General features: G+C 43.8%; 1 protein-coding gene across 1 annotated transcript in view; it reads right to left on the minus strand.

Annotated features, from left to right (window-relative positions):
• Window positions 1-12,469: 12,469 nt before the first annotated feature.
• Window positions 12,470-27,186, minus strand: part of SLC16A1 (solute carrier family 16 member 1) — an 85,084-nt gene continuing 70,367 nt past the window's right edge. Inside the window, exons 3-5 of the mRNA XM_068269726.1 lie at window positions 26,062-26,205; window positions 24,189-25,049; window positions 12,470-14,616 (exon numbers count right to left, since the gene is read on the minus strand). Coding sequence (XP_068125827.1) covers window positions 14,363-14,616; window positions 24,189-25,049; window positions 26,062-26,205 — 1,259 coding nt within the window. The 3' untranslated portion in view covers window positions 12,470-14,362. The remainder of the gene's footprint in view (window positions 14,617-24,188; window positions 25,050-26,061; window positions 26,206-27,186) is intronic.

Raw genomic sequence — 27,186 nt, forward strand, 5'->3', positions numbered from 1 at the left:
CAATGTGACGGTTTCAAACCATACGATTCTTCAATATTCCATGTTGCATAGTGTCATACATCAAACATCATTTACAACCAGCATAGATGTGGCTTACGTATCCATGTACGAGTGGGTCATCAGATGGGAGGTGGGTACAATGGTGGTTAGCGACGGCTGTTTCGCGTCTCCTGACGCTTGGTCACGCTGCGTACCCCTCCTAATGGAGTTGGTGAGCTTCCGGCATTAAGACGGGGTATTAAGTCCCGCCCCTTCCGGCCGCATCACTTCCTCCGTGTTAGAGCTGGTTGCTGTGACTACGGAGATGCCTCTCTAAGGGTCACAAGACGGAAATTCAAGTTCCGCCTCTTTTCTAAGAGCCAAAACCCACACAATCAGCCTCCGCAAAAGTGCGGAAAAGGAGTACATACTATTGTATGCCAGCGTCACAAGTTAAGGCGAACAGTGCAGCAATAATAGGCACCTGTTCGTCAATACAATTATATCTAGTGGCGTTTTAAGGCTATGTGTGTAGGGGGCTCTGTTAACCCCTCAGAAGGCTAAGTTCCGCAGTCTCAGCAACTAGATAAGGTGACTACAGTGACTTGTGACAAATAAAACTTGTGACTATTAAAAAATGGGGATAAATCCAATGCTACATTAAGGTTCTCCATTGTTATAACAAGAGTGGGCATCCTAGCTCTGGGATAATTTAACCCTATAGAGATACCTAAGTGAAAGATAAACCCAGATATAAGCAAAGCTCTTATTCGCCTATTTGAAGTGAGTATAATTAAAAGGGGGCCGCTCCTACTGGTCATGCCGAAACTTTACCTCCCCATAAGTCTGGAGAATTGTAATTAGGGCCTCCCACCTATCATCATATGTCTGGGGGTTCATAAAAACATACTCATTTTCTTACAACATTACGCCCAAATTTAGCTATTTTAGGGGTCTAGCATACAGGAAAGTTCTGTTTTTTTATTAAGGCCTAGGGGGACCATAGCTTCAGTTCTCAATATCAACCTTGTTTCTCTCCTTAACAACAATTTTTCTCTATCTCCCCCTCTTTGGGGGATCTCTTGCTTCTCCAGGGCTGCATATCTTAAATTGAACTTGTCAGTTACATGTTCAGCCCTCATGTGTTCTATGAGTCGAGTACAGCCTTTTCCCGATTTTATAGAACTCATATGTTCTCCAAATCTTACTTTCAATGGTCTAGTGGTCTGTCCTATGTAAAACCGGTCACATGGACAGATCAACGTGTACACCACAAAATCTGTTTGACAAGTAAAAAAGTTTTTTATCTGCACCCATTCTTTGCCTACTTTAATGGATTTCTGAGTAAGCAATCTTTTACACCATTTACAATGACCACACTTATGGTTCCCTAGAGGTAGGGTAGCACTCAACCAATCTTTGTTTCTAGGTGAAATAAACTCACTTCTAGTTAATATATTCCCCAACGTAGAGGCGCGTCTAAACGCCACCCTGGAAGTTGTACTTGACATCATTTTCAAATCGGGATCTCTCTCAATTATGGACCAGTTCGAATGTATGGCTTTTCTAACCCGATCGGCCATCGAGGAATAATCGAACGTGAATGTCATTCTTGCTGTACTGGCACTATCTCTTTCTTTTGGAATCAATAACGATTTCCTGGTTTGTTTCCATTCCCTTAATCTGGATCTTTTAAGCAAGTCCATATCATAACCTCTTTTCTGAAACCTAGAAGTTAGTTCATCCGCCTGCATATGAAAATCTTTGTCCCTGCTGTTATTACGCCTTAACCTCAAATATTGGCCATAGGGGATGGCTTCTACTACATGTCTCGGATGGAAACTTTGTGCATGAAGAATGGAATTGGTAGCGGTGCTTTTTCTAAAACCCTTTGTAATTAAGTGGTTATTTTCTACCATTAATTTAATGTCCAAAAAGGTTACCTCATGTTCATCAATCTCTGACGTAAATTGCATATTTACATCATTGGTGTTCAAGTATTGCATGAACTCCATAAATTCATTTTCAGTTCCAGACCAGACCACCAGGACGTCGTCCACGTACCTGGACCAATGTCTGACATGCCCCCGGAATGGATTTTTGTCCGAGACCGTTTTTTACATAGGACAGACCACTAGACCATTGAAAGTAAGATTTGGAGAACATATGGGTTCTATAAAAATCGGGAAAAGGCTGTACTCGACTCATAGAACACATGAGGGCTGAACATGTAACTGACCAGTACAATTTAAGATATGCAGCCCTGGAGAAGCAAGAGATCCCCCAAAGAGGGGGAGATAGAGAAAAATTGTTGTTAAGGAGAGAAACAAGGTTGATATTGAGAACTGAAGCTATGGGCCCCCTAGGCCTTAATGAAAAAACAGAACTTTCCTGTATGCTAGACCCCTGAGATAGCTCAATTTGGGCGTAATGTAATGTTGTAAGAAAATGAGTATATGTTTTTATGAACCCCCAGACATATGATGATAGGTGGGAGGCCCTAATTCCAATTCTCCAGACTTCTGGGGAGGTAAAGTTTCGGAATGACCAGTAGGAGCGGCCCCCTTTTAATTATACTCACTTCAAATAGGCGAATAAGAGCTTTGCTTATATCTGGGTTTATCTTTCACTTAGGTATCTCTATAGGGTTAAATTATCCCAGAGCTAGGATGCCCACTCTTGTTTTAACAATGGAGAACCTTAATGTAGCATTGGATTTATCCCCATTTTTTAATAGTCACTTGGTATTTGTCACAAGTCACTGTAGTCACCTTATCTAGTTGCTGAGACTGCGGAACTTAGCCTTCTGAGGGGTTAACAGAGCCCCCTACACACATAGCCTTAAAACGCCACTAGATATAGTTGTATTGACGAACAGGTGCCTATTATTGCTGCACTGTTCGCCTTAACTTGTGACGCTGGCATACAATAGTATGTACTCCTTTTCCGCACTTTTGCGGAGGCCGATTGTGTGGGTTTTGGCTCTTAGAAAAGAGACGGAACTTGAATTTCCGTCTTGTGACCCTTAGAGAGGCATCTCCGTAGTCACAGTAACCAGCTCTAACACGGAGGAAGTGATGCGGCCGGAAGGGGCGAGACTTAATACCCCGTCTTAATGCCGGAAGCTCACGGACTCCATTAGGAGTGGTACGCAGCGTGACCAAGCGTCAGGAGATGCGAAACAGCCGTCGCTAACCACCATTGTACACACCTCCCATCTGATGACCCACTCGTACATGGATACGTAAGCCACATCGATGCTGGTTGTAAATGATGTTTGATGTATGACACTATGCAACATGGAATATTGAAGAATCGTATGGTTTGAAACAGTCACATTGCCAGGAATAAACCTTTGGACGGAAGGTGCACGCTTCTCTTTTTTCTTTTTCAAACTGTATATACAAGTTTATCATTTTTATCATATGCAACATGTCAGTTCAGGTACCCTTTAAGTCTATAATAACCTTGACTTTCCTTTAATCTGGTTAAGCATTTTGACGTCAACCCAAATGCCAAAATTGTAAATGAATTCATGAGAAGTGAACAGGGTAACATTACTTGGTAGAATCGTAAAACATCAATGTCTTAAGAAATCATTAAACAAGTATCTTGAAAAGCAGATGGTCTTTTTACTATTTTACTATGCTAGTTTCTAAGGGTCTTTTTTGTACTGCAATAGTGTACTTTTTGCTACAAATAGTACAACTGGGAAAAAACAAAACTACTTGTATCTACTTGAATAGTCACAGATAGGAGGCATATACTGTATATTTTATGTTTAAAGGACCACGATCGCGAAAAAGTAAGCAAATCTGACAGAACCGACACTAGATGTCACCCTGCATTATATTCCTATGTACTGTGAACAGTAAATTAGTACGTTTATGTTTTCACTTTCATTTTCGCAATGATGGTGATCATTGATCACAGGCACGAATGTGTGTTGTGCATTCCAGTGAAAATAATGTAATAAAAAAGTGCTTCATTTTTACAATAATTATATGTATAAATGATTTAGTTAGTGTTTAGCCATTGTAAAATCTTTTAAATCCCTGATTCACATGGTGACATTTTTACTGTTGTCAGGTGATGTAGTTGCTGCATGCTTTTTGGCAGTTGGAAACAGCTGTAAACAGCTATTTCCCACAATGCAACAAGGTTCACAGACAGGAAACTGCCAGATGTACCACAGTACTCAGAATTTCTTTGTGGGAAGGGTTTCACCACAATAACAGTCATACAGTGCCCCCTGATGGTCTGTTTGTGAAAAGTAATAGATTTCTCATGTAAAAGGGGGTATCAGCTACTGATTGGGATAAAGTTCAATTCTTGGTCGGAGTATCTCTTTAAAAGAAAACGACATATCTATGCCCCTGGAACAGGAATAGTAACAGGGAACGGGAACTACGTAGGGAGTATATATACTGCTGCATTCTTGGTAAGTGTTGGTTTAACAACTACATACCATAGGCTGAAGGGTTTCAATGCGCGTGTGCTACCGTGGGCCCCTATTTTCACTAATAGTGCACATATTGGACGTTTATAAAACTGCCATTTTGTAAGAAGTTGTTAATATAGAATCAAGAACATAAAACTGCCATTGTTGCTTGGCCTTAAGTCCCCCGCTTTAAGCATGTGTGTCTACAGAAGAAAAAGATAGCAGCTGGTTTATAGCATGCACATGCAGTCTTGCTCAGTATCGTGCATATATAAAAGTTGTAGGATTTTGGGAACTATAACTCAGTACATACAGTGAGAACTTACCATATTTTTTTTGGACTATAAGATGCACCTAGATTTAGAGGTAAAAAAAGAAAACAAAACAAACAAACAAAAAAAAACTTGTGAGTCTATAGTACAGGGGCTTCTAATGGACCTTTTTCCCACCAAACCATCTATAAGCTACCCTAACCTCTGCTGCCCCCCACCAGTTACCCTGCACTACCCCCTGCTTCCCACACCAGCTAAGCCACGCTACACAAAAAAAAAAAAAAAGTTTTGCCTGAGCACTTCCAGAGTTACAAAGACACACACACACACACACACACACACACACACACACACACACACACACACACACACACACACACACACACACACACACACACACACTTTTCCTCACTAATCTCCTCACAGTCCTACAACCAAAAAAATCTCTTTGCTACAATCAACTACCTCCTACGCCCCCCCCCCCCCCACCCACACACCCTGCATTTCAGTCTCCTGTAGGGTTAAAAAAAAAAAAAAAAAAAAAAAAAAAAAACACAAGCCTATCCTTAACAATCTTCTCACCACTATCTGAAATCACTTTCATCTCATCTCTAAGTCATGTCACACTACATGCCCCTTCGACCCCAGGCCCTCTCACCTCATTACTCACTTATCCTCTACCATCTCACCTGCCTTACCCTCCCTCTTCAACCTTTGTCTATCCAAAGGCATCTTTCCATCCATACTCAAGCCCTCATAAGTCTAATACTCAAAAAACCTTGACTCTTCCCTGCCCAACTGCCACCCTATTTCTCTCCTCCCCTGCTCTTCCAAACTACTTGAGTGACACGTCTACACTGACTTAGTCACCTCACCGCTAATTTTATGATTACCTCAAATCTAGCTCCAGCCACTCAACTGAAGCTGCCATACTCAAAGTAACCAACAACCTCTACTCCATTCTCATACTCCTAGATCTCTCTTCTGCTTTTGACACGGTGGACCACCCTCTCCTTCTCCAAATCAACTAATCCATGGACATTCAGAGTCTTGCTCTCTCCTGGCTCTCCTCATCTCACAGATAGGACCTTCAGAGTCACTCACTCCGGCAGCACCTCCTCGCCACAACTTCTAACTGTTTTACCTCTCCTTTTCTCTATCTACACGTATGGTGTTGGTCAGCTCATCAGTTCTTTTGGCTTCTAATATCACCTATACGCTGACTATACCCAAATCTACCTTTCAGCACTGGACTTGGATACTTTAATAATAACAGTTGCCTGGCAGCCCTGCTGTTCTGTTTAGTTGCAGTAGTGTCTAAATCACACCAGAAACAAGCATGCAGCAGACAAAAAAGTGTCAGAATAACCTGATATGTATATGCTTATTCAGGGTCTATGGCTAAAAGGTATTAAAGGCAGGGTATCAGAAGGATAGCCAGGCAACAGGTATTGATTAAAAAGGAAATAAATATGGCAGTCTCCATATCCATCTCACTTCAGGTGTCCTTCCTTCCTGGCAGTATCCCCGAGCTCATCTTGGGGTAGGAAACATAAGCCCAGCGTGGTAATCCCGAGCTCAGCTCGTGGTAAGGAAATACTTGCTTTGCGGAGCGTTTGAGTCCCACGGGTGATCGGGACTCCAGCTACTATCTCCATGTCCCCACTTTTCTTCCGGGGTCCGGCCGGCCAATCAAAATAGTGGATCGTCATCGGCACAAAAATTTTAAGTGGACCTGAACTTTTGCATAGGGCAGAAGGAAAACAGAGAAATGCACCCTATGTATATAGAGAGTTTAGCCTGTTTAATTTCTCCTCATTTGTCTCTAATCCCAAGTTGTAATTTGATCGCTCCGCTGTGTCACCTGACTGCCATGGCAGAGAAGCTCACTTGAAAGCACAGGATATAAACAATATAGCCATTTGGTTCCCAACTGCCTCTGAACTAAGTGCATCTGCTGATCTGCCTTACTCTCCATACTCACCACCCGACGGGTCCTGCGACGTCCCCTTGACAACTGTCAGCGGTGCCTGTTCCTGCCGGCGGGTATGCGTGACATTACACGGAGCAAACGAGACTTCCAGCGATCACTGTACTTTGCGAGAGTTGTTGGGGATCTTAGCGATCTGATCCACCATGATAGTTATTGCAGCGCAACGTTCACGTGGCTGTGTGTCTGTATCAATATCACAATATCGCAGAAACAACCGTTAAGTGCTCAAAAATCATTGGTCGTCGGCAAAAATTGCACCGTGAGTACATAGCTTTACGGTTACCGATTTTTGCCTGGATTTGACTACTCTGTCTGCCACCTGTACCAACCTCTGCCTGGATTTTGACTCTCTGCCTGCTACCTAAGACTGATAGCAAAGTAGCAAAGGGAACAAAGTCCGAAAGGAATCGCCTTTCTAGTGCCCAGATTGTAATGTCACTCTGTGCCATTCCCTGTTCCAAAATATACCTCACGCGGGAGATGTATTTGGTATATGTACATACTGTATAGCCTGGTGTCTTATTTGTACACTTTCACTATTTTTTAAGTTTATTCATAAAATGTAATTACTTCAACAATTGTGTTCTAGTCTTATTATACATGGGATGTCTAAAATACCTTTATTATGACATTTTAGGAGTTATGACACAAGAAGTGGAGGCCGAAAATTCTTGGGGGAAAAAAAAAAAAAAAAAAAAAGTACCGCTTTTAGACCCATAAATCCAGACAGAAATGCAGGTTAAAAGATTCAAGGAAAAACAAAAAAAAAAACAAAAAAAAAAACACATTTGCAAACGAACCCCCCCTAAGTGAAGTTCAAACACTGCATGCTGTGGGGGGGGGAATACATTCACTTACCTAGTTGGGCTGCTCCATGCCCATATAGAAGCTTCCATCTTCTCTCTTCTGCAGCACAGGTGCAAGTTCCCGCTGGTTTTAATCACATCAATGGGAACTACAAATCCCAGCATGCATCACATGTCCATGGACATACAAAGAACTACCGGTAACCTGTGACTTAGTGGCAGAGAAGATAAAGGCTTCTTTTATGCGGGTATGGGGGGGGGGTGCATAAGTGTTTGTGTTTTCCCCTCACAGCATGCACAGTTTACATACCTCCCTTAGGTGGAGGAGATTAGTTTCTTTTTAGCATTTTTTTTTTTTAATAATGCTGCTCAGGTTACTTTAAGGGCTAAATGATATTCGAAGATTCAGATACACTCAAACACCTTACAAATACCGAGTAAACAAAAAATTAATTGTCTGGGTTTCACTACTGGATGTGGATTGCCCCCAAAAAAGCTTGGTAAATTCGGGCCAAAAAAAAAAAAAGTTAGACATGGTTCACAATAGTAACCATTGTACATACAGTGATGTGAAAAACTATTTGCCCCCTTCCTGATTTCTTATTCATTTGCAGTTTTGTCGCACTTGAATGTTTCTGCTCATCAAAAACCGTTAACTATTAGTCAAAGATAACATAATTGAACACAAAATGTGGTTTTAAATGATGGTTTTTATTATTTAGTGAGAAAAAAAAAAAAATATTCCAAAGCTACAGGGCCCTGTGTGAAAAAGTGATTGCCCCCTTGTTAAAAAAATAACTGGTTTATCACACCTGAGTTCAATTTCTGTAGTCACCCCCAGGCCTGATTACTGACACACCTGTTTCAATCAAGAAATCACTTACCGGTAAATAGGAGCTATCTGACACAGAGAAGTAGACCAAAAGCACCTCAAAAGCTAGACATCATGCCAAGATCCAAATTCAGGAACAAAATGAGAACAAAAGTAATGGAGATATATCAGTCTGGTAAAGGTTATAAAGCCATTTCTAAAGCGTTGGGACTCCAGCGAACCACAGTGAGATTATCTACAAATGGCAGAAACATGGAACAGTGATGAACCTTCCCAGGAGTGGCCGGCTGACCAAAATTACCCCAAGAGCGCAGAGAAAACTCATCCGAGAGGCCACAAAAGACCCCAGGACAACATCTAAAGAACTGCAGGCCTCACTTGCCTCAATTAAGGTCAGTGTTACGACTCCACCATAAGAAAGACTGGGCAAAAACGGACTGCATGGCAGATATCCAAGGTGCAAACCACTTTTAAGCAAAACATTAAGGCTAGTCTCAATTCTGCAAAAAAACATCTCAATGATTGCCAATACTTTTGGGAAAATACCTTGTGGATTGACGAGACAAAAGTTGAACTTTTTGGAAGGTGCGTGTCCCGTTACATCTGGCGTAGAAGTAACAGCATTTCAGCAAAAGAACATCATACCAACAGTAAAATATGGTGGTGGTAGTGTGATGGTCTGGGGTTGTTTTGCTGCTTCAGGACCTGGAAGGCTTGTTGTGATAGATGGAACCATGAATTCTACTGTCTACCAAAAAATTCTGAAAGAGAATGTCCGGCCATCTGTTCATCAAGTCAAGCTGAAGCGATCTTGGGTGCTGCAGCAGGACAATGACCCAAAACACACCAGCAAATCCACCTCTGAATGGCTGAAGAAAAAACAAAAAGACGACTTTGGAGTGGCCTAGTCAAAGTCCTGACCTGAATCCTATTGAGATGTTGAGGCATGACATTAAAAAGGCGGTTCATGCTAGAAAACCCTCAAATAAAGCTGAATTACAACAATTCTGCAAAGATGAGTGGGCCAAAATTCCTCCAGAGCGCTGTAAAAGACACGTTGCAAGTTATCGCAAACGCTTGATTGCAGTTATTGTTGCTAAGGGTGGCTCAACCAGTTATTAGGCTCAGGGGGCAATTTCTTTTTCACACAGGGCTATGTAGGTTTTGAGGTTTTTTTTTCTCACTAAATAAAAACCATCATTTAAAACTGCATTTTGTGTTCAATTATGTTATCTTTGACTAATAGTTAATGTTTTTTGATTAGCAGAAACATTTAAGTGTGACAAACATGCAAAAGAATAAGAAATCAGGAAGGGGGCAAATAGTTTTTCACATCACTGTAGGTGCATTCAGTGCTTGTATCGTTTACGTTACCTTCTGTTGTGTGTCCAGTCTGATCTACAGCTACTTTGGTATTTCCACTCAGTGGAGAGGGAGAATTCCTATTGGTCCGTTTCAAACCAATGAGTAACTACCAGGGCTTCCATCGGTATTTAAGAGACTAACAACATTTTCAGCCTTATTTCTTCTATCCTATACATGTTCTAATGTGGTCTGTCTTACTGCAACCTTTCCTAGTTGCACAGTGGCTGTATTAGGTTATATAATCTAATTTTCTTTCCTTTGTCGGGCTCAGGCACGAAGGCAGGAATGTGCTGCTCTGCTTGTGATAGGATAGAAGCTATACACACCCTCTCCACGCCCCCTCCAGGCTCTGCGTGAGTCACAGACTATGCTCCTCTCAGCCTATTACATGCTGGTTAGAAGCCATGTCTTGTTTGTAAACACTGCCTAAAACTGGCAATTACAAGCCAGGATTGCAGCAGGGAGTGGCAGAAACTGCACAGAGGGGCCCAGGAGAACAATGAATAGAATGGTATGCTTTTTATTGTAAGAATTTTAGAGTACAGATTCTCTAAGTCACTTGTCCCCAGCAACAATGCAGAAAGTGAAAAGGACAGATGAAGGCAGAAGATGACAAGTGAACGGATATGGGAAAGGGCCTAGTAAGAATGAACACTGTTAATCATAGGCTTTCAACGGTTTTCATAGGCTTCCGCAGAGCCTGGAAAAAAGTGTGTAAGACACAAGTTTGCGTTTAGAATTGGCAGCTTTAAAGTGAACCTGAGGTGAAAATAAACTGATGAGATAAACAATTTATCCTCCTACTCCTCATATTTATCCTCCTAAACCTAAAAAAATGACCAAGTATTGCAGGTTTTGTTTTTTTTTAATATTTAAACATTTACAAAGGTGAAAAGTTTAACGGTCTCTAACCAGTGGCAGCCTATTAAGTGTCAAAGAGTAAGAAAAAGGTCAATTGTGTATTTTATCTCTCCTTGCCCTCTCAGAAGTTGTATTCTGCCAGGAAAACTTGGCTAAATTTGCTCATCAGTGCTTACTATATAGCTGACAAGGTACCCACAAGACAAACTGTCACTTCCATGCCTAGAATTTAACACTTTCAAGCAAAACTTCCTAGTTATTAATGTACTTTGTCCTGTGGATACAAGTTTAGCTCATGATGTTACATGTCGACACGGGTACACTTTAAGCATGCCCACTTAATCTGCAGCAGAATTGGAACAGCTCCTATAGAAAGCATGGGATTCACTGACTTCTATGTAGTGTAAATCTCCATTTACACCATGAGGCAGCTCGCTACAAACAGCAGATCAGTTAGCCACCAGCAGAAAGCTATAGGCATTGGATGTGCACCCGCATCAGTCACCCATGTGAGAGTAGCTGTAGATTAAAAATAAGCTTTAAAAGCTTGGCTTCAATCTTGCTTTGATTACATTTTTGAATGCTTACAACTGAAAAAGATATTTCATTAAATTATGAAAACATCTCCTGCAAGGAAAAACATTTATTGAATCAGGGCCATAGTTTCAATTGAAATGCAAACATTTCACTGAATTCAGCTCAGAATACTGCCATGAGGCCCATGTATACTCTATTGAGGCCTCTTTCACAGTGCGTTGTTAGTCACGTTAGAAAATACTTTAACGTGTGCTAACGCACAGCAATACTAAGTCTGTGCAACATTCACAGTGCACACGTTGCATTTGTGTGTAACGTGTAGCATTATTAGAAAGTGCTGCATTCTGTGCGTTATACACGTTATTAACTGCGTTGGACTGTTTGCACATGCTCAGTAATGACCTGGAAGCACACTTTTCATTGCCTGTATGCGACGATAACAGGGCTTAGAGTTCCATTGTGACATTTTTGGGTCGTTGCGTTGTTTGCGTTGCGACTTTAATGTCGCATCAAAACGCAACGTCCCACTGTGAAAGTAGCCTTAGACTTGAGAAGTGTTAGAAACCTTGGTTTCTTTCTATCCATATAAAGCCCTGTGCTGCTTGACCTCTAGCAAGGATACAGAGCAGCTGCTAAAAGTACTAATGCTTCAGTAATATTGCTTGTTGTTACTAATGACAACTCTACATAATACCTTTTTCCTTCCAAGAACAAGGTGCAGGTGGCAGTCAAGAGCACCTTAAGGGAATATAAAATTTGACTGACTGGGACGATTAACATTTACTAACATTGCACTGACTACTATTTTTCTTTTAATTAATCCTTACCTCAGCACCCCCACTACCGTTCCATGTACAACTGTATTAATCCGAGGGATCCAAGGGATGTTGACTGGATGTTGTGGATGCTGTGTTCTGAGCACATTGGCCTTAATTCACTAAGGATTACTGTATTCAGTAATGCTTAAAAAGGAAAGAAAAATACCGAATGTGGTATTTTACAGCTCTAAATTTTACCCAACTGCCTTTAGTGAATTGAGGCCACTAAAGGTATCCGCACACACGCCTGCACATTGCAGAGCTCTCCCCCCAACCGCCCCTCCCCCCCAATCTGTGGGAGCAGTTGAGCTCCCAAAGCCTCATGTGACGGCAGATTGAAACATGGGTCACAGTGCTGGAACAAAGTGGCTGTGAGGAACTGCAGTCTCTGTAGGACCCAGAGCCTTCCTTCTCCATAGGTGTTTTTTCCCCCCTTAAGACTTGCTTTCGTTGTAAACCCTTGAAAGGAAACCTGAGGTGAAAATCAATATATCTCTCAAATGATAAATTCATCGAAAAAGAGAAAAAAAAAAACAAAAAAAAAAAAAAAACCATGAAAGTCTAGTTAAATAAAATATTTTCTTTATTTAAAACAAGTTGCATACAGTACATCAATCTTCACATGGGCCATATCAAACAAACATTTCATCCATACTGTTAACAAGCAGTCTGCTGCTCTAGCAGTGAAGTGTTGAACTAGACCAATCACATTTTACCTCTACTGAATGCCTAGAGACAGCTGAAGTGTCATTTTAAGTGGAGACAAGGCATATATAAATATAAACTCTCACTCTGATGACAATTACTATACAAGACTAGCAAATCACTAAAACAAAAAGAAAGGAGGTAGCAATAGTACAACCCAGCAGGCCTGTTGATGTTAAGGAGGTAGGGATTCAGGTTTGTAACTTTTTTAAAGGAACCTGTTGGAATGGCTTACTTGTCAGGACCAAAGCTACTATTCAAGTACATGAAACTTCTGCTTAAGCAGTGCTAAAGCAGAGCCTACATGTGCAACATACACTTGCTTTACTATTGAATTGACTCCAAGTCAGGTATTGGTAGCTTTGACTGAAGCACAGCCATCTTGACAAGTTCCCATTTACCAGCTCTTGTTTGGGACTATTACATGCACATTACTAGCTGCTTCAGAGCGAGAAGCCAGTAGAACAACCTAGATTCAAACAGCAAAATCAGCTGCAATTTGAAATGAAGGTAGTAAGGCCATTTAAGGCTCTCCAATATGAAGAGTTTGTGTACTAAGAAAACTAAACAAAAAGCCGTTTGGCATGATTAATATTCATGAAAATGGAAACAACTACTGACAAGCCACGAGAAGTGGCTGCCAATACCATCCTTCTACATTGTTAAACAATTATTAGGATGTGCTATGCTCACCAAAATGATATGAGATAATCAGGGAAGTGTGCTAAGCCAAACGGCAGCGGTGTTACATGGGCAAACACAAAAAAAAAAAAAAAACGAACAATGCATTTCATTAAGAGCACAAATTTTAAAATGGGAAAAAATTCCAGACCTATCATACTTGAAAAAAGTTAATGCAATTAGTTAACTTTTAAAAATGCAGTTTACTAGCCCCTGTATATTAAGCAAATAAGTCTCAAAACTTAAATAGTGGAATATTCTATACATGTATAAAATGGAAAAAAACAAAAAAAAAAAAAACAGTGCACTGGCCTTATTTCTTCACTCTGCTCAGCAGTAGCATTAATTATGGACTGACCAGCAAATGCAAGTCAAACCCTGAAAGATCTGAGACTTGGTCACAGTCCCGGAAAGGCTCACACCTTTGGACGCTGGAGAGCTTAAAAGATATCTAACAGCCTTCTCCGGCAGTGAAGAAGTTAATACTGAAGAGCACACCATACCTGCACAGATTTCATAAATTCACACAGCATCTACATTACAGAAGCAATCAAATCCTAATATATCAGTTTCTCTATGACAATCAAAAATATGAAACCTGTCTGTAAAACCCATGAGATTAAGAAGGCAGCCACCTCAGGGGTAGAGATTAATTCCAATATTTGATCATAGCGGCATCTGAACTTTAATGTGATGATGAAAGTCTTGGAAGACGGAACCCAAGCACTGAGAATGGTTAGGCTGTTTGTATTCTCTACTTTTCCCTGTTGAATAAAAACCCATCTAATGGGTGGATTTTTGTTACACCCATAGAAGTCAGCAAATAAAATAAACTACAAGATTAAAATAATGAAAGCATGAATAAGGCACGTATTAACATTCGTATACCTGAAAAAAAAGCAACATTTAGTTTGTCTAATGAAATGTTTGTGAAAGTTTAAACATAAAAAATATGTTTCAAATAAGGCTTAAAAATACAAGTCTACACGGGACTAATGTGCAGTACGAGTGTGTCTGTTGACAGGATCCACACAGCACTTTTTTACAAAAAATATATATATTAAAGCCAGTCTCATATGTTGCTTTCCTCCTCTTTTACAACGTCGTCAGAATTCTGAGGGAGAACTGCCAGTTCATTAATGGCTCTATGGTCTGCTTCACCACCATTTGCTTCCTTGCTCTTTTTCTCTTCCGCTTTTGCCTCTCTTGCAAGAAGTCTGTAATGGATGGTCATTCCAACAAATAAGTAAATGGAGGCTATGATCAGCACAATCCCACAAGCTTGATATGTATACTTGTAGTCTCCGTACATGTCATTTAATTTGCCTAGAATTAAAAAAAAAAAAAAAAAAAAAGTTAACCGGAATGTAACAACACTAACAGAACTGTCCTGTGAACTTAAAAGGAACCTGAGGTGTGAGACCTACGGAAGCTGCCATATTGCCTTCTAACCACTTAACCACTTGAGGACCCACCCTTTACCCCCCCTTAAGGACCAGCGCTGTTTGTTTGGATCTGTGCTGGGTGGGCTCTGCAGCCCCCAGCACAGATCCGTGGCCACACAGAGCGATCAGATCGCCCCCCTTTTTTCCCCCCTATGGGGATGATGTGCAGGGGGGGTCTGATCGCTCCTACTTGCAGGCATTTTGCGGGGGGGGCACCTCAAAGCCCCCCCCCGCGGCGACATTCTCCCCCCTCCCTCTCCTACCTGCTCCCCCGGGAGATCTGGGCTGCACAGGACGCTATCCGTCCTGTGCAGCCAGTGACAGGCTGTCTTCTGTCACATGGCGGCGATCCCCGGCCGCTGATTGGCCGGGGATCGCCGATCTGCTTTACGGCGCTGCTGCGCAGCAGCGCCGTACAAATGTAAACAAAGCGGATTATTTCCGCTTGTGTTTACATTTAGCTTGCGAGCCGCCATCGGCGGCCCGCAGGCTATTCACGGAGCCCCCCGCCGTGATTTGACAGGAAGCAGCCGCTCGCACGAGCGGCTGCTTCCTGATTAATCAGCCTGCAGCTGGCGACGCAGTACTGCGTCGCTGGTCCTGCAGCTGCCACTTTGCCGACGCACGGTATAAGCGTGCGGTCGGCAAGTGGTTAAAGGGAAGGTTCAGGGACCGTATAAAAAAAAAAAAAAAAAAAAAAAAAAAAAAATTTAAATCCAAATCCACTTACCTGGGGCTTCCTCCAGCCCGTGGCAGGCAGGAGGTGCCCTCGGCGCCGCTCCGCAGGCTCCCGGTGGTCTCTGGTGGCGAGCCCGACCTGGCCAGGCCGGCTGCCAGGTCGGGCTTCTTCTGCGCTCCAAAGTGTGTGTCACTTGTGTGCGGTGACGTCATCGGACGTCCTCCGGGCTGTACTGCGCAGGCTCAGTAGTTCTACTACTTCTGAGTACGGCGATACCACGTGTGGTACATTTTTGCAGCCTAGGTGCGCTAAGGGGCCCAAAGTCCTATGAGTACCTTTAGGATTTCACAGGTCATTTTGAGGCATTTGTGTTCAAGACTCCTCATGGTTTAGGGCCCCTAAAATGCCAGGGCAGTTTAGGAACCCCACAAGTGACCCTATTTTAGAAAGAAGACACCCCATGGTATTCTGTTAAGCTAAGTACTCACGGGGGGACAATTGTAGCTGTCGCTGCACACGGGAGCGTGTGCGCGACAGTTCGGAGACAGTTCGGCGACAGCTCGTCGCCAAGTCCCTCTGCATACACACGGCAGCAGAGGGATTAGCGATGCGGCGGAAGCTGTCGCCGAGGTTCCTCCCCCCCGCCGGATGCTCCGTGTACTGTGTGTGGGTAGCTGTCGCTAGCCCGCATACACATGCGGGGCTAGCGACAGTTCCGGCGATGTTGCGGCGATGGCTGTAGCCGGCGACTGAACAGGTCAATCGCCTGGCGACAGCTCCGACGGGCGACGGTTCGGGGCGCGCGCGTCATACACACGGACGAACCGTCGCCGCAACACGCGCGTGCCACGTGGTTGCGGCGACGGCCGTACCCCGTGTGTATGAGCCTTAAGGAATATGGTGAGTTCATAGAAGATTTTATTTTTGTCACAAGTTAGCGTAAAAAAGATTGTTTTTTTACAAAGTGTCATTTTCCACTAACTTGTGACAAAAAAATAAAATCTATGAACTCATACTACTAACGGAATACCTTGTGGTTTATGCTTTCTAAAATGGGGTCACTTATGGGGTTCCTATACTGCCCTGGCATTTTAGGGGCCCTAAACCATGAGGAGTAGTCTGGAAACCAAATGCCTCAAAATGACTGTTCAGGGGTATAAGCATCTGCAAATTTTGACGACAGGTAGTCTATGAGGGGCAGAATTTTGTGGAACCGGTCATAAGCAGGGTGGCCTCTTAGATGACAGGTTGTATTGGCACTGAAGTGCAGGAAGCACAGGATGTTCTCAAATCGTGACCTGGACATGGCAGCAGAGAACATGGGCATGTGATGTATTGGGTGCGTAGACCAATAAGACCGCAATACATTCTTTTTGACTAGACCCATGTTAAGGAGAAGGCCCCAAAAGTTACATTGGGAAACTTGGAGTGGTTTCCACCAAAAAGGCTGGGCGTGGTAGCTTCTTGGATTGGCGGTTACGTATTGTGTGGCATAATGGTTGGTCTCAGCCACAATTAAGTCGTAGAGAACAGCAGTGATCAGAAAAAAAAAATTCTGTCACTGTGGTGGTGAAGGTTTGGCCAGGTGATCAGAAGCCCGCAGGGGGCAGATTAGGGCCTGATCTGATGGATAGGAGTGCTAGGAGGTGACAGGTGGTGATGGATGAGTGTCTCAGGGGGTGATTAGTGGGGAGAATAGATGCAATCAATGCACTGGGGAGGTGATCGGAAGGAGGTTTGAGGGGGATCTGAGGGTTTGGCCGAGTAATCAGGAGCCCACAAGGGGCAAATTAGGGCCTGATCTGATGGGTAAATGTGACAGGAGGTGATTGATGGGTGTCTCAGGGTGTGATTAGAGGAGGGAATAGATGCAAGCAACGCATTGGGGAGGTGATTGGGGGGTCTGAGGGCGTTTGGGCGCCCGCAAGGGGCAGATTAGGGTCTGATCTGATGGGTAGCAGTGACAGGGGGAGACTGGGTGATTGATAGGTGATCAGGGTGTGATTAGAGGGGAGAATAGATGCAAGCAATGCACTGGTGAGGTGATCGGGGGGGGGGGGGGGGGTCTGAGGGCGATCTGAGGATGTGGGCGGGTGATTGGGTGCCCGCAAGGGGCAGATGAGGGTCTGATCTGATGAGTATGATAAGTAGCAGTGACAGGGGTTGATTGATGGGTGATCAGTGGGTGGTTAGAGGGGAGAACAGATGTAAATAATGCACTAGGGAGGTGATCATGGGGGATCTGAGGGTGTGGGCGGGTGATCAGGTGCCCGCAAGGGGCAGGTTAAGGTCTGATCTGATTGGTGGCAGTGACAGGGGGTGGTTGACAGGGGATCAGTGGGTGATTACAAGCGAGAATAGATGTATACAGTACACGGGGGGGGGGGGGTCTGGGGAGGATCTAAGTGTGTGAGGGGTGATCAGGAGCCACCAGGGGGACAGTTTAGGACCCGATCTAAAGGATAGCATTGACAGATAGTGACAGGGGTGATTGATGGGTGATTAGGTGGGGGTGATTGGGTGCAAACAGTGGTCTGATGGGATGATCGGGGGGGGGGGGGTCTGAGGGGTGCGGTGGGCGATCAGGGGCAGGCGCTGTGTTTGTGTGTGCTTACCAGGGGGGCTGCCTCCTGCCCTGGTGGTCCCTCAATCACTGGGACCACCAGGGCAGGACGCAGCTTGTATAATACGCTTTGTATACATTACAAAGCGTCTTAAGGTGCCCATACACTCGTCAGATTGGCAGCAGATAGATAAGAAATGCATCTGATGATCTATCTGATGCGTTTTTAGAACATTTTTTACCAGGATAGAATTCCAAAAGATTTCAGTTTGAAATCTATTGAAATTCGATCTGATGGCATTTTTTGCCATCAGATTTCCATTAAGGCCAATGCAAACTGATAAGCAATCTCATCAGATCGACCTAAATTTTCCACCCTGCAAGTTCGATGGAAATCCATCGAAATCGGCCGTCGATCGGTCGATTGGCCAACCGATTTGCAATCGATTGATCGATCGATCGGGATCGATCGGTCGGCCAGAAAATCGGCTGAGTGTATGGGCTGCTTTATACACTTTGAACGTGGCAGATCGGGGGTTAACAACCCACCGGCGCTGCTAATTGATGGGTGGGCGGAGCCTAATGCCGGCAGCTGCGTGCACATCCATGCCCGTGATGCCCGCGCATCCATGCCCGTGATGCCCGGCTATTTAGTCCCCCAGGTACCTACGTCTATCGGTGTTACGCGGTCCTGGGGGTGCCACTTTGCCGCCACCCATAGCTAGTGGGCAATCGGCAAGTGGTTAAACAATACCAGTTGCCTGGCAGTCCAGCTGATCTTTCCGGTCAGTAGGTAACAAGCATGCAACTAATCTTGCCAGATCTGTCAGACATATCTGATCTGCATGCAAGGTTCGTACACCAATCCAATTTTTATCTGCAGATACCGGGCCAATTTTACCACTTCCATGTAGTATGAGAGCATACCTACCCAGTCTGTTCATAGTACTCAAAATCTGGTGGCCTTCATACTACATGGCAGTGGTAAAATTGGCCAGTCATCTGCAGATTAAAACTGAATGTGCGTACAGAGCCTTAAAGTATTATAAGCAGAGGAATAGCAGGACAGCCAGGCAATGTGCATTATTTCAAAGAAAATGAGCACGTCAGCCTCCACATCCCTGTCACCTCAGGTTTCCTTTAAAGCCCATCTTATAGGTAAAAGCATTTGTTCACACTTCCCCAAGATTTGTTCCCTTCCTGTGGATTTACCAACAACAGGAAGTACACTATTTCCGTACACCACGGGAGGGTAATCAGTGGGGTGGTGTTACAAGGGACTAGGAATGAGGAGAGCATCTCTAATGGGTACACAGCAGTAACAACCTCAACGTTCTTGCTAGGGATGTGTTAAGAGTTTTAAACTGACATTTTCCCACCCACATTTCTTACTGTTATAATGGAACACTATTCACAATAATGGGGCAGCACTACATTCCAAGTTGGCAGGGTGAAATAAATAGCCAATAGTTATAAGATTAAAATTCATCCTGAAACTACCACTCACAAGCCACTGCTCATGTGTTGATTTCGGTTCTCAAAAAGTGGGCACACATTATTTAATGACGACTGCTGAGGAACATTGTACTATAAGACTGTACAGTCATCTGTAGCCACCCAGTGCAACAACAGCTTGACAGGTGACCACCACCAAATAAACCAGCACAATGGGTCAGATCACATTATCAAACTTTAATCCAATAAAAACCCTGCATAAAAAGTTAGTAGGTAACAGATGCTCACATTCTGGGTCCTTGCAAATAGGACTCAGATGTATATATGCGCCTTTAAGTAGTATGCATGTAAAGTGCAATGTGCAATCGTTCTCGGAGAGTCTATGCCCACTTCTCCACTCCCTACCATATTTCAGTGAGAGCACTCATCAGGGAAGCCAAAACCTGGTAGGGGGTGGAGACGTGGGCATAGCCTCTCAAAGAACGAGTGCACATTGCACTTTATGTGCATACTACTTAAAGGTGCATATATGCCTCTAGGTCCTGTGTGAAAGGACCCAGAATATATCTGTTACCTACTAACTTTTTATTGGATTATAGGTGATCTGACCCATTGTGCTGGTTTATTTGGTGGTGGTCACCTCTCAAGCTGTTGCACTGGCTGGCTACAGATCACTGCTAACAAAAGCGCTGAGGAATATTGTACTACATCGTTGTTCCTTGTGGATTAAGGATCCTCTGGCAGCCACTACTGGCTTTTATGTGAAGCGCCTGTATGGTTTAATTCTACATTGACTGTGCAGTCTTACCACATCTGTTAATTCCTATTAAGGTTGGCCTTAACACTAGATTTTTGGCATAGATCATTAACCTTCCTGGCGGTAAGCCCGAACTGAGTTCGGGCTATGCCGCCGGAAGGCACCGCTCAGGCCCCGCTGGGCCGATTTGCATAATTTTTTTTTTGCTGCACGCAGCTAGCACTTTGCTAGCTGCGTGCAGTGCCCGATCGCCGCCGCTACCCGCCGATCCGCCGCAATTGCTCTCGCCGCGGCCGCCCCCCCCCCCCCCCAGACCCCGTGCGCTGCCTGGCCAATCAGTGCCAGGCAGCGCTATGGGTCAGATCGGAGTCCCCTCTGACGTCACGACGTCGATGACGTCGGTGACGTCATCCCGCCCGTCGCCATGGCGACGGGGGAAGCCCTCCAGGAGATCCCGTTCTTTCAACGGGATCTCCGGATCTCCGATCGCCGGCGGCGATCGGAGGGGCTGGGGGGATGCCGCTGAGCAGCGGCTATCATGTAGCGAGACTTTGTCTCGCTACATGAAAAAAAAAAAAAAAAAAAAAAAAAATTTAAAAAAAAAGATTTGCTGCCCCCTGGCGATTTTTTTGCAAACCGCCAGGAGGGTTAAGGTAAGTGCTCAGACTACTTGAAAGACAACCTTTGGGGTAACAGATGGTAATTGACATGCTAATACATTTTGAATCATGTTAAAATGCATTCAGCCTCAGAGAGGCCAATCAAATGCATTCCAAGTTGCACAAGTTTGACACTATTGGCACACTGTACATACATTTATCTGCAAACAGCAATGTACAGCTTTCAGCGCTGCCCAGCCTATAATGTGCAACTGCTTTTATTAGCATCCAGAAGTTATACAAAAACTGCTCAGTACAAACTAAATTATGCCAATTCTGAGCTCTCATCTCACTTGTGAAAAAGGCTGATTTGGAGAGGCTTTTACATCCAGCAGCCCACCAAGAATGCTCAGACTTGAGAAAAAAAAAGTATGTACCAGTACATCCTCAGAATTTTACAGGTGCAGTACCCCATAGGCAACGATCACCTCAATACTGAGGTGGTGGTTTCTTACCTTTACCCGACTGATAAACAGCAACAGCTGTTGATAGGTTTCCTCCTTGGCATTGTGGTAATGCTGAGTACACATGACTCAATTACCAGTACGATTGATTGGTAGTCTGACGGGAAGTTGTATCGTGTGTACATGTCCCAACTGCTCACAATTGATAACTGAATCAATTTTCCAGGGATAACTTCAGAAAATCGATCCCGTTATTGAGCAGGAGCAGATCAGACATGGGAATCAAATGATTATTTCTGACATCAATCAGATGGGAAACTGAACTGTGTGTATTCAGCATTACACACCTTTAGGCTGGTTTCACAGTGGGACGTTAAAGTGGATCCGAGATGAACTTTTACTCATTGCATAATTGTGTTCCTTTCCTATTGATTATAGGGCATTCCTCAAGCCAAATAAGTTTTTGTTTTGTTTTAATACCCTAATTTCCTATAAACTAAACAAGCCACACCCACAGCTTCTCCAGAGTGCCTTGGCGCTTGCAAGGGATTGTGGGATTTCAGTCTGGGCAGGTGAAAAAGGTGTTACTAGCTATAGATTTCAGAGGCAGAGTTTTCACAATCTGAGAGCTGCAGTGCAGATACAGATCAGTTGCCTGTGTAATGGAGGAGATAAGAGTGGAGTTTTCACAGAATATGCAGATTAGCATGCCTAGATACAGATAAGCTTGCCTGTGTGTGCAATTGTGTAATAGTGACAAGCAGAAAACATGTCTGCTCCCATTGTATCACAGGAAAAAATATTAATATACTGTTGAAACTGTTTGAAGATAGATTTGCTGTGTAAACTATCTAAACTTTAGATAAGATATATAGACAAGTCATTTGTTATATTTAGTTTTTCATCTCGGATCCGCTTTAAAGTCCCACGTTACAGCAGCCAGTAACGCAGCCTAACTCACAGCACTGTAAAATCAATGTGCTTGTTCACAGTGCACATGTTGCCTTACATTGTAACGCAGCACGTTTAAACAAAGTGCTGCATGCTGTACGTTATACTGGGGTAAGCCACGTTAGACTGTTTGCACATGCTTAGTAATGTTGGAGGAGGAGGTCTCCCCTTCTCCTCAGCGGCCAGCCACATGGCTAATTAATATTCACTGCACTGCAGAGACTCTGGTGGGACTGTAGTGTTGTCCGGATCATGAACGAATCCTTCATTTTATACGGATCTTTTTTTGTGAGTCGAATAATCCGGATCACCACAATGAAAGATTTGGTTCACAGTGGATGTCTGTCTGGAAGAAACAGGAACATACAGAATGTACAGTGCAGAGAAAGTCCTGTCCTGCTAGTCATTTCACCCCCAGTCTGCTTCCCTAGTAAAAGGATTCAAATGATTTGGTTCAAAGATCCGGATCTTTTCAATGATCCGAATCAAATGATCCGAATCCTCAAAAAGATCTGGATTTCCTATCACTAACCTGGAGCTGCTGCTTTGAGAGCTGCATAACGCAGCTCAATCTGACGTCCAACTTTAACACCACCATGCGTTGCGTTAGGGGCACATTATGCGACAATAACGTCCCCTAAAACGCAACGTCTTAGTGTGTAAGTAGCCTAAAGGGATCCTAAACTGAGAAGGATATGGAATTTTTCCTTTTAAAAATACCAGTTGCCTGGCTCTCCTGCTGATCCTGTGTCTCTAATACTTTTAGCCATAGCCCATCAACAAGCATTCAGATCAGATGCTCTGACTGAAGTGGGTGTGGGTTTCAGAGGTGTGATTCAACCACTACTGCCAGGCAACTGGTATTGCTTAAAAAGAAACATCCATATCCCTCTCAGATTAGGTCCCCTTTAACCTCTTGACGACCAGCTAACGCCGATTGGCGTAAACTGGTCGTCTGCGGGTTACCATGGAAACGGCCGCTCGATCGAGCCGCCTTTCCATGTCAGTTCACGGAGGGTGTCTCCGTGAACAGCCGGAGAGCCGCCGATAGCGGCTCGCCGGCAAAATGTAAACAGGCGGGGAAGAAATCTCCGCTGTTTACATGATACGGCGCTGCTGCCCAGCAGCGCCGTAAGGCAGATCGGCGATCCCCGGCCTCTGATTGGCCGGGGATCGGCGGCATATGATAGGCTGAAGCCTATCCCACAATGCGCAGGACGGATATCCGTCCTGCGCAGCCCAGGAAGGGAGAGTGAGGTAAGGGGAGGGAGGGAGCGCACAAAACGCTGCGGAGGGGGGCTTTGAGGAGCCCCCCGCTACCCACTAATGGCCGGCGGCGATCAGAACCCCCCAGCAGGACATCCCCCTAGTGGGGAAAAAAGGGGGGTAGTCTGATCGCCCTGCTGCACTCCTGATCGGTGCTGCGGGCTGCAGAGCCCACGCAGCACCGATCAGTGAAAATTCCCCTGGTCGGCAAGTGGTTACTCATCAGGCAACTACATAGCAAATCTGATTTACTTACCTGGGGCTTTTTCCAGCCCCTCGCAGCTGTCTGTCCCACACAGAGCTCCTTTCCCAGCCGCCAGCCCAGGGTCCCTGCACGGTGCAGAGGACGACATCGAGGTTGTCCTTACTGCGCCTGTGTGAAGCGCAGTCAATCAAGCCCACGTTGTACTGCGCAGGTGCAGCAGTTCTGCGCCTGCGCAGTACGCCGCTGACAATGTGTAGTGGATTGACAGCGGCGCTTCACGCAGGTGCAGTAACGACGACCTCCAGGTTGTCCTCATCACCATGCAGGGATCCAGGGCTGGCGGCAGCGAATGGAGCTCTTAGCGTGGGACAGACAACTGCGAGGGGCTGGTGAAAGCCCCAGGTAGAGTAAATCAGATTTGCTATATTTTAATTTTAAATTGCTATAAAATTCACATACATTTTAAATCCTACAGTCAAAAATCTTATAAATATTTACAAAATACATAGGTTACCTAAAAGTGGTGGTCCAAGAAGTACAGGGCAGCATTCCACAATGGTCACTAGTCCAACTGCACTAGAAAATCTCTGCGCACCAATCAAATCCATCAAGGTTTCAAAGAGGACGGAGCTGAGCCAGCCGAAAGCAAAGCCGAAGAATGCAGCATAGACCACAAAGCCAGCATAGGAACTTGACAAGGGAGCCAGCAAGTGACATATTCCATTTAGCGCCACAGAAACTGCAAAAAAATATTGAATTCTAGGTCTCACCCATTTGGTATTTGCTACGAGCCCCATGGAAGGTCTTGCAACCATATCTACAAAAGCAAGTATGGAAAGCAAAAATGCAGCTTTCTCTCCAGAAATATGCTTACTTTTTGCATAGTTACTGAGAAAGACTAAGGGGGCAAAGAGTCCAAAAAACATTATAGTATGCCCAGATAGATAAATCAAGAATCCTCTGTGAGTAAAAAGAGAGAAGTCCAAGAACTTGTTGATTGTCTGAAAGCAAGTTGGCTTTGTTTTTGCAGTTCCATCTATTAGGTCTTTGTTGGCATCTTTGTCTTCTTTTGAGGTGCACTTTCCAGCTTCCTCTAAAACCTCTTTTGTTGCTTTCTTTTTTACGTCATCTGGTTTTGGTCCAATGGGGCGCATCAAAGATCCTGCAACACAGCAATTCAAAAGTAGTCCGCCCAGGATCAAAAAGCTTCCTCTCCAACCAAAGATGCTGTAAAAGTACTGATTCAAAGGAGCAAGTGTTGATAAAAATACAGGGCTTCCTGCCATAGCCAAGCCATTAGCAATTGGTCTTTTCTTGAAGAAATATTTGCCAATCATTGTCAAAGCAGGGTTCAAGTTAAAGGCTAGACCAAAACCTGAGGACAAAAAAATAAATGAAATACAAATTGGAAAAAGCTGAAAATGAATAACATAGCAATATATTTCATCTTAGTCACTAGTGGGATTACACACAAAACCTTTTTAGTTTACTTGTTCTGGAAAAGCCTTAAGCAACAATCACATTTTTAGATTTCCACAAACACATCCATTCATTAATCTTGCTGGGACATACACCTCAACTACTTACTAGCACGAGGGACTGCATGACAAGATGCAGCTCAATAACCTAGCTGGCCCCATACCCTGGCATTATTTTTGAAAGCCAGAATTCTCTCTCATTAGCATACCTTACCACTGCACAGTGGCATTTCCCCCAACATTTCAATAGCCGTGTGGATATCAGACAGCCTACCATACCCTCTAATCTTCTATGGTCATCTCAATGGTACCATTGGGATTGAGATGCAGGGACATTTTCAGTCTCTTAATGAATACCAGGTACTGTTACATTTAAAAAAGGTTAGCCTACTTCTAATTAAGAAAACATAGGTAAACTGAATGGTTTGCATTATGGCATACCACATCAATTAAAAGTGATGCCTTTTTTTGGCTTAGTCTGTCTCTATGGGATACTGTAGAATAGAACATGGAAGGGTATTTAACATGGTATAGACATCTGTTCTATGTGGCTTCAGTAATCATGTATCCATTTCCATCAGTTCTGTGAGGTCACACAACAGATGCCAGGAGAGAATGGACATGAGAAGTAGTAACAGCAGGAGCTACAGAGAAAAAAAGGTGGCTATAAAAACACAACATACCTTCTTGTGTTGCTCTTTTGAATGGAAAGGGGGGGGGGGGGGGGAAGGGAGGAGAAACACAGCCTACATATGCCTAGTCTTGGAATTGGTGTAAATGCTATACCAGATATACACTTCAAATCAGCAGGGGGGGGGGGGGGGGGGGGACATTAACAAAGGTAATTTTTTTTAATGCAACGACCTACAAAATTGGTGAGGGGGTTAGGGAAGGGACACAAACACTTACCTCCAATGACACCAATACATAAGTAGAGTTCAGCAACGGTGTTACAGAATGATGCACCAATTAAGCCAATTCCAGAAAGAAGGCCACCGGCCATCATAACTGGTCTGCTTCCATATTTATTCACCAGTATGCTGGAAATAGGACCTAATAAGAAAAAAAAAAAAAACCGATTAAATGCATTATGTCACTGAATGAAACGCAAAGGACACAATTGTGAATTACAGTTTCAAAAAGTAAAGTTCTAGTGCCATCGGCATCACAAGGCCGATTCCTGAGAGGCTTCATGCTGAAATAGATTGGGAATTGGCCTACGATCAGATCTCTCTCTGATCGAATTTGATCCGGAGAGAGATTTGTCTCTTGATCAATTTGCCCATACATCATCTCACGTATGGGCACCTTTAGTTACAGGACCACTATTGCGAAAAAAGTAGTCAGTTCAAATCTGACAGAACCAACAGGTTTTGGGCCAGTCCATCTCTTCATTGGGGATTCTCAGGGTTTTCTTAGACTTTGCAACTGCTGTTCAGGAAATGCTGTTGAAAACAAACTGACAAAATAGTGTGCAAGTCAGTAGGGAGGCTGGATGGTATCTTACTATTTGGGCAGTTCTACTGCTGTTCAGGAAATTATGTTTAAAAAGAAAACCCTGAAAATCCCCCATGAGGAGATGGACTGGCCCAAAACCTGTCGGTTCTGTCAGATTTTAACTGCCTAGTTTTTTTACGATAGTGGTCCTTAAATCTTCCTTGATTTTGCATGGTTAGGAAGAGGTGAATCGTAGGGATGACCTTGAATATTTACCAAAGTAATTATTGCCTTACAATTTACACCTTGCTCATATTTTCCACAAAAATACGATTTTTCAGAAGTACACAATTTCACAAAAAAATAAGAACTTTTTTTAAAATTGTGTTTTCTAAGGTTCACTAAATTCAATGCATACCAAATTCAACACAACTGCTGCCCATTCACATCTGACACCTTGTAACACTAACAAGTAACATGACCCTGGAGAGGGAAAATATCTAACTGAGCAGAATTGAGAATCTCTTTACTTCAAGTAGACCTGAACTCTTGCATGGGACAGAAGGAAAACAGAAATGTAGCTCTATGTTTTAGATT

Source organism: Hyperolius riggenbachi, chromosome 2, assembly GCF_040937935.1.
Source record: "Hyperolius riggenbachi isolate aHypRig1 chromosome 2, aHypRig1.pri, whole genome shotgun sequence".
In the NCBI taxonomy this organism is placed as follows: Eukaryota; Metazoa; Chordata; class Amphibia; order Anura; family Hyperoliidae; genus Hyperolius; species Hyperolius riggenbachi.